At 33.0% G+C, this 6,974-nt stretch overlaps 2 protein-coding genes across 6 annotated transcripts in view; one reads left to right on the plus strand and one right to left on the minus strand.

Annotated features, from left to right (window-relative positions):
- Positions 1–126: 126 nt before the first annotated feature.
- LOC118447523 (upstream stimulatory factor 1) lies at positions 127–3,046 on the plus strand. 2 transcript variants are annotated; one of them, XM_035879568.2, is made up of 4 exons: positions 127–351; positions 692–1,068; positions 1,168–1,317; positions 1,393–3,046. In XM_035879568.2, exons 2-4 carry the CDS (start codon positions 724–726, stop codon positions 1,597–1,599), a joined length of 702 nt encoding a protein of 233 aa, XP_035735461.1. In that variant the 5' UTR covers positions 127–351; positions 692–723; the 3' UTR covers positions 1,600–3,046. The 2 variants fall into 2 exon arrangements, with proteins under 2 accessions (XP_035735461.1, XP_035735460.1); XM_035879567.2 differs by having other exon boundaries at positions 687–1,068; positions 1,393–3,045.
- Positions 3,047–3,229: 183 nt separating this feature from the next.
- RhoGEF3 (Rho guanine nucleotide exchange factor 3) overlaps positions 3,230–6,974 on the minus strand; it is a 153,884-nt gene continuing 150,139 nt past the window's right edge. For 3 of the 4 annotated variants that reach the window (XM_035879536.2, XM_035879534.2, XM_035879535.2), the window contains 6 exons: positions 6,725–6,974; positions 6,201–6,569; positions 5,720–6,082; positions 5,416–5,629; positions 5,103–5,345; positions 3,230–5,013 (listed from right to left, as the gene is read on the minus strand). The exon at positions 6,725–6,974 is cut by the window's right edge and continues 70 nt beyond it. In XM_035879536.2, the coding sequence (XP_035735429.2) occupies positions 4,874–5,013; positions 5,103–5,345; positions 5,416–5,629; positions 5,720–6,082; positions 6,201–6,569; positions 6,725–6,974 (1,579 nt within the window). In that variant the 3' untranslated portion in view covers positions 3,230–4,873. Of the gene's footprint in view, positions 5,014–5,102; positions 5,346–5,415; positions 5,630–5,719; positions 6,083–6,196; positions 6,570–6,724 lie in introns of those variants that run through there. The other variant, XM_035879537.2, reaches the window with a different exon arrangement.

Genomic DNA, 6,974 nt, shown 5'->3' on the forward strand with positions numbered 1-6,974 from the left:
TAAATTCTTTTTTTTCATAATTTTATAATGAAAAAATATAAAAGAATGATAGAGAACATTATCCCATTTAAAATATATTTTTAATTTCATTCTTCGAGGATAAGTGAAATATAATTATTAATATAATTTCGATGGAATTATTCTTTCTTTTCCGTTTAAAATGTGTATCGGGCAATCGGTTACTTCCGCATTACTGCGTCGCGTCACTCCTGAAAAGATGCTGCCAGTGTATAGATTTGATAAAAAGACTAACCATGAATTGAATTGATTTATTAATAAAAGGATTTAAAGATTAATTTAGTCGCAGGCGGCGATGGAAATTATACATCATTTTGGTCGAATAGAAGAGAGGTAGGTTATGTCTCGCATATTAATTCTTTTCTCATTTATACGAGAATAGATAGTTTTATTACTTTGATCATTCTGTTTGTTATGTTATTAATTTATTTTATTACTTTGATTATTCTGTTTGCTGTATTATTAATTTGTCAATTTTATATAATGCAATAGAATATTTATTTAATTTTTCTTTTGTCCAATTATTTTCTTCTTATACTTAAATGTAATAAATAATTAAAAGATTTAAATGAATTGAATACGATGTTATACAATGAATCTACATGAATGTATATGTTTATTTGAATAGTTAATTCAAAAAAATCAATAACATTGATTTTATTTTGTAGTACAGACGAGGGAACAATCTGTGACGATAACATCGGGATGGTTTTGGAGGAAGCTGAAATAATAGATACTGATGGTAATATAGAAATTACATCAGAAGATGATAATGTTCAATATCAATTTTGTCAGATAAATAGAAACGAAAGTGCTGTGGCTTATCGTGTTGTACAAGTTAGTGATAATCATTTGGACAATAATGAATTATCCATAGCAACGCCTGTAAATAATACCGTACAAGTTTTGACTTCCCCAATAAATGGACAGTTTTATTTGTTGAGTAGTGATAATGAAGTGCTTACCTCAGATTCTGGAAGGAATGTAATACCTCGCGTTGCCAAAGTACAAATAGAAACATCTGAGAATCTTGTTCCAGGTATCAAAAAAGTAAGATAATGTTTATAATGTATAATGTTATTCTGTTTTTCCATCCTATCATACTCAACAAATTGTATTCATAGTTCTTTAAAAAAAAATTTTCTTTAGAGAGACGAAAGAAGAAGAGTAACGCATAACGAAGTAGAAAAACGTAGAAGAGACAAGATCAACAATTGGATCTTCAAATTGGGAAAGCTTTTACCAGATAATGAAAATGGCATTAGCGGAGGAGATATAAAAGCTACTTCTGAATTACAAGTAAGACATTATAGTATATTATATTCTCTATTTTTGTTATTACAGAACTTTTTTTGAAATATTTTTTGTTGATAGAGCAAGGGTGATATTCTAGCACGAGCATGCGAATATATAACGGAATTACGAGAGATTCGAGAGAAGTATGCTCAAAATTTAGAAGAGAATACGCAGTTATTAGAGGAAGCCAAAGCTCTCAGACAAGTTGCAACTCAATTGAGAAAAGATAATTACCAATTAAAATCACAATTGTCTAATAATACCAATTATATCCTAGGCACTTAATCATTAACTCTATCTTTATGATATTCGATATTTTCTCTCTCTTTTTTTTTTTCTTTTTTTTTTTTTTTAAATTTTGACCAATGTGTTCCATAACTTTTTTTACACTACATCTACAGGATATACGTAGCGCAATAAAACGTGACTGTAGTAATTACAAAATGTTTATTTACACGTATTTAACTCAACAATACTTGTATATGATAAACGATAAATCGCAATTATATAGTTATAAATTCAAACTGTACAGATATACTATAAACAATAACTATATATAACGCGAATGATAGATTAAAAGTTGAAAATTTATTATTAAAATCATTAAATCAGATGTACAAATATACAAAACATTACGCCATAATCAATAAGTAACTTCGTTCAAATGTTACATATAACTAACTTGAAAGTTACTTTTTTTATTCTAAAATGCGTTGAAATTGTTAACTGGTAGGTCTACAGTATTTACAATTGTAAAATACATCTATTTATGTACATTCAACAGAGCAACATGTTCAGTATTATTTTCTTAATTCATTGCCATGATATATCTAAGTATGTTGATAATAACAAAATGAGCTTTATATCTTTTTCTCCTTAAATATGCACATACAGTTATCATTATCAAATTTAGGGGAAAATATATATATATGTATATGTATATGTATATGTATATGTATATGTATGTATATGTAATTTCTAGTATTATTATTGCTTCAAAGCACATTATTTTACTTTTTGTATGTAGCTGTTCAGAAGTAGTCGGATTAACATCTTGTACTTTATTGGCTCTAAGCAATAATGGCAAGAGAGACTTCCAATAATAGTACAAGAGAAGGAATGATATTTATAGTTGCGTGTCTCTAAATATCTTTTAGATTTTTAGAACGTTTCATCGATTATTTAAGATTATATTGAAAATAAATATTAATTGTCGAAATCAACGTTCGTCTGATAGTATTCCCTTTCTTATCTGTTTAAGCATAAATTCGATAATTTCTTTTGGTGAATAATAAATAATTTAATATTATTATTTTCTCTAATACCTTTATCGCAAGAAAGAGAGAAAGAGATAGAAAAAGAGAGAGAGAGAGAGAGAGAGAGAGAGAGAGAGAGAGAGAGAGAGAGACACGAGATATTTTTAAATAAGTCAATCATTTTTATAGCTTGTCCTTGTGCAATAGTATACACAAAGTAATCACATTGAAATAAAAAAATTCGTACTATAAAAATAACTCTGAGAAGAGCTAGGTCCAGCAATAAATGTATGTACCTTTCTAATCTAAGCGTCAACGTTACTAACAATTTCTATACAGCTTAATAGGAATCTTATTTTCCTGATCTACTGATTATATTGTCTTTGTCATATAGTAGATGCAATGCCAGAAACTGAGCGAAAACTTATATATTTAGTTTATCCTTCCTCCCACCTCCTTTGTCTAAATATTTTTTTTTCTTTATAATCGTGCATTGAAATGAAAATGGTACCGAACAAAAGAAAAATACATGTACGAAGCCATAACGATAACATTTTTCTGTTTTTTTTTTCCTCAGCATACAATTGTGATTTTTTATTTTTTTAGTTTATCAAAGCAGACATGTGTAGAAATTGATCGAACAAAGATGTTTCTTCAAACATATTGGCAGTGTTGAGAACTTTCGATCGGTGAGAGCAAATCTTTATTTTTTGTTTATTATTTCGTAATTTTTCTTTTTTTGTTTTTTTTTTCACTTTTCTTTTATTTCTCTTTTTTTCCATTTTTTCTTTTTTTTTCTTTTTTTTTTTCCCCCCTTTAAATTTCGAACTTTCGCGCGTCGAATTTGAAGAAATTTCATTTAGGGAGACGTTTCATCTCAAAATTCATTCTTTACCGTTCAATCGATTTTCTTCTATTACGAATCCTCGCGTTCTGTACAAGATTAGAAAAAAAACGTGCAGATTTCTTAGATGGTCTTCGTGTAACGACGAGGGCTTTGATATGCGTACTATATTTACATACCCAGTGATAAATATATGTATATTCTTTTTTTTTTTTTTTCTTTTGCCTTTATACTCAGGTTTTCATCAAACAAAGTGTCACTTTGTTATGCCACGAAAACGTACATAAATTGTAGCATTGTTAAAATTAATTCAATCGTTGGAAAAACTATTATGAGTATTAATTATCATAATTACAGAGTTCACGTGGAATAACAAAGTATTAAATTTAATGAGGAGGTAATAAAAGTTACGAAGGAGCCCATTTGAGATGTCATTTACGAAAGACCCTTTAATCATGTTCCGCAATAATTATTTTCTCCTATACAAGCGCGCGTATCATATTCATCAGTCTTTCGATTATTAAAAGGAAAAAAAAAAAAAAAAATAGATTGCTCAACGTTCATTCTAAATGCATTCGTATAAAGCCATTCCACGTATTGAAGAAGATTAACATTGATCATTGTCATTATTACAGTTCGCAGATACAAGTGACTAGTACTTTCCCTTTAGTATTTCAAAAGCATACTATTTCATTTTTATACATTTACTAACTATCGCTAAATGATATTCTTATCCCTCTAGCTTATTACATTTCTCCTCCGACAATACTTCTTCCAAACGACCAACACGTCCAATTAGAAGAATCTTTCATATTTATCTGCTTTGGCTCGATCAAGAACTTTAATGTACAGTTAAGATATATGTATGTATATATATATATATATATATATCGGACTTTTTTAAATTATTATTATTATTATTATTATTATTTTTTTTTATTTTTTTTTTAAAAGCGAAGTGCGTTTCATCGGAGAGATCAAAGGAATAGTTTTTAGGGAGCGAAGTTAGCGCGGCGGTGCTTGTCGAAACACGTTCTTATTCAGCGAGGCAGTGAACGAAAGGATCGTTGACATAATAGATCTGCTGTTAGTTTTCTTTTTTTCTTTTTTCTTTTTCTTTTTTTTCTCTTCGGAATCGTAGAATAATAGTTTGATGCAGAACAACAATCATGTAATTTCACTACATTTCAAGATGTTTATATACGAGCTAATCTTATTTTACATCGCAGCTGTACTTTGATTTTCTTCTCTTTTATACGTATGTATTATCTATATCATAGTACAGCAGGACGAACGATAAAAAAAAATTTGACGTACCTTCGTACCGTACATTCGATGAGCGCTGATAACGATGTCTTCATCAGATCGTTAGAATTCACGATCGTGGAAGTACGATCGAGCGCTTGTTCACGTTGAAGTGTCTTTACAAATCGATGTACGGAACGAAGGTGGGCCTGTCTCAGGACGGTTGAGGTCGTGCACTTTTCTTGCTGCTACCGAACGTAAACCATGTACCGACTTTACGGCCCAATGAATTCGTTGTTCCTTGCGTTACTACGTTTGACACGTCGTACGTTGGCTCTCTCTTATACGATTTGCCTAAAAAAACAGTTAAAATTCAAGTTCCATCTCGTACCTTTCTCCTTCGCCGAGGGATCAAGATTTTACATATAAAACAGTTTGCATACTGCGAGGTTTTACGGGTGGCCTGTTACGCTGTCTGGTAGCCGCCAATCTGGCGAGTTGCCGAGCAGCAGCTGGAAATTCCAGTCCATCGTTCCTATCTTGAGCTACTAGTCGTCGTTCTTCGGCCATTGCTACCAACCAACGACGTTTCTCTTCGGCTGTACGACAACAGAACAACAACCATTTGTCTCGTACGCAGCTATAAACTTTCAGACAATGCCTGACCGTAACACCCAACTGATGATCTGCAAGAATATTATTACCGGTTACCGGTTGTTAATTGGTCTAATGAAAAAGTTTAATAACAATATATACCTTTTCCATCCGGCACGTCGATGACTTCGCTTGTATCGAGATAAATACGACCCTTGTAAACGTAAGTGTTACGTTTCAAAATATCTTTCTTACAATAGACGAGCTGATGATCGAAGAGGAAAAGCGTGATGTTGTTTGTCCACATGCCAGTGGTTACTCGCATAGCTTCACCTTGATAAATCAGTTGAGAAGATACTTCTATGAGATCTTCGCCCTAAAGATCAACACATAATATAATATATTTAAACGATGAAATAATATGCTTAACAAAATTAACGAAAACTATCATGAATCAAATACTTACCTCCCATCCTTCGACCCTGAGTTGCCAAGCAGCCAACTTTTCTAGACTTTCCATTCGTCTTTTTCTTTCGTTAATCAATACAGCAACGCCTCGCATCGCTTCCAAAGCTTCTTGAATTTTATGATAATCTGGATGGTCCGCTTTCGTGTATTTTAACAACTCCGCCAACTGCAGGGGATACTTGCATATCCGTTGAACCGGCGTAAGCAAGTATCCATCCAAAGGTATCTCTATCAGACCACGCATCAGTCTACAAGCCTCGAAAAACTTGCTATAACGATTGTGCTGATAAAGTTCCTGCAGTGTGGCGGTTGCCATTGGATGGCTGTTGCAATATTCAGAATACATTCGAAAGCCTGCTCTCTAAAAATATTATGCAAGCGTTTTAATTTGATATTTTCGATAAAAATATCTTTTGATATTACCAAAATAATTTCAAGATGGAGGAGAACGAAATCAGTTGTCCACTTTGCTTACTCACGTGTTTGAGGAAACACTCGCCAACGCAGCTCTTGTGCGGTGAATTCCAATCAATACGAGATTCCAAATCCTTTAAGAATTCTGATTGAAAGTCTAGAAGTTCTTCGATATTGATAAAGATCGTTTCTATTTGTTCTTCATTGAACATGTCGGTACGTCTTCGACATTCCGCTATATAACCTTCGGTAACGTCCCTTAAAACCTTAACAAAGTCTCTCTCGGTTTGGACCAATTCACGAACTACGCTCGTCCTGACCTGTTCGTTCGATAGCAACGACACGCTTGTGCGTCTTCTTTGGGAGTTCGACGTACCTCCGGAGGCTATTGCGGCCAAACAATCTTCGACAGTGTCTTCTTGACTTACCCGCAACTATAATTGAAATGTCATTGAAGAGATAATGTTTAGAAAACTTGGAATATTTTAATAATGACTCAGTTTTCTTTCCCTTTCTCTCTCTCTCTCTCTCTCTCTCTCTCTGAAATGATTCATATGTTATCGAAAAAAATGATTAGAAAAATATATACCCTAACGAAAGCAGCAGGAAACCAGCCACGTTCACCTCCGCAGCTACCCCACCACCAATCCTTGTCGATCGTGTCGAGAACATCGATGAGGTCACCAGCTCGAAAGGCCAATTCCTCCGGTTCCATTGCTACGTGATCCCAAACAGCCTCGGCCAGGATTACCACCTCCTCGTCCATTGTCTGCTCGAAAGACTTCTTTCTGTCCGTGAGCGAGGCGATGGATGATTCGGAATCGGACATCATCTCGTCA

This window comes from Vespa mandarinia, chromosome 1, assembly GCF_050613455.1.
Source record: "Vespa mandarinia isolate Hongniang chromosome 1, ASM5061345v1, whole genome shotgun sequence".
Taxonomy (NCBI): domain Eukaryota; kingdom Metazoa; phylum Arthropoda; class Insecta; order Hymenoptera; family Vespidae; genus Vespa; species Vespa mandarinia.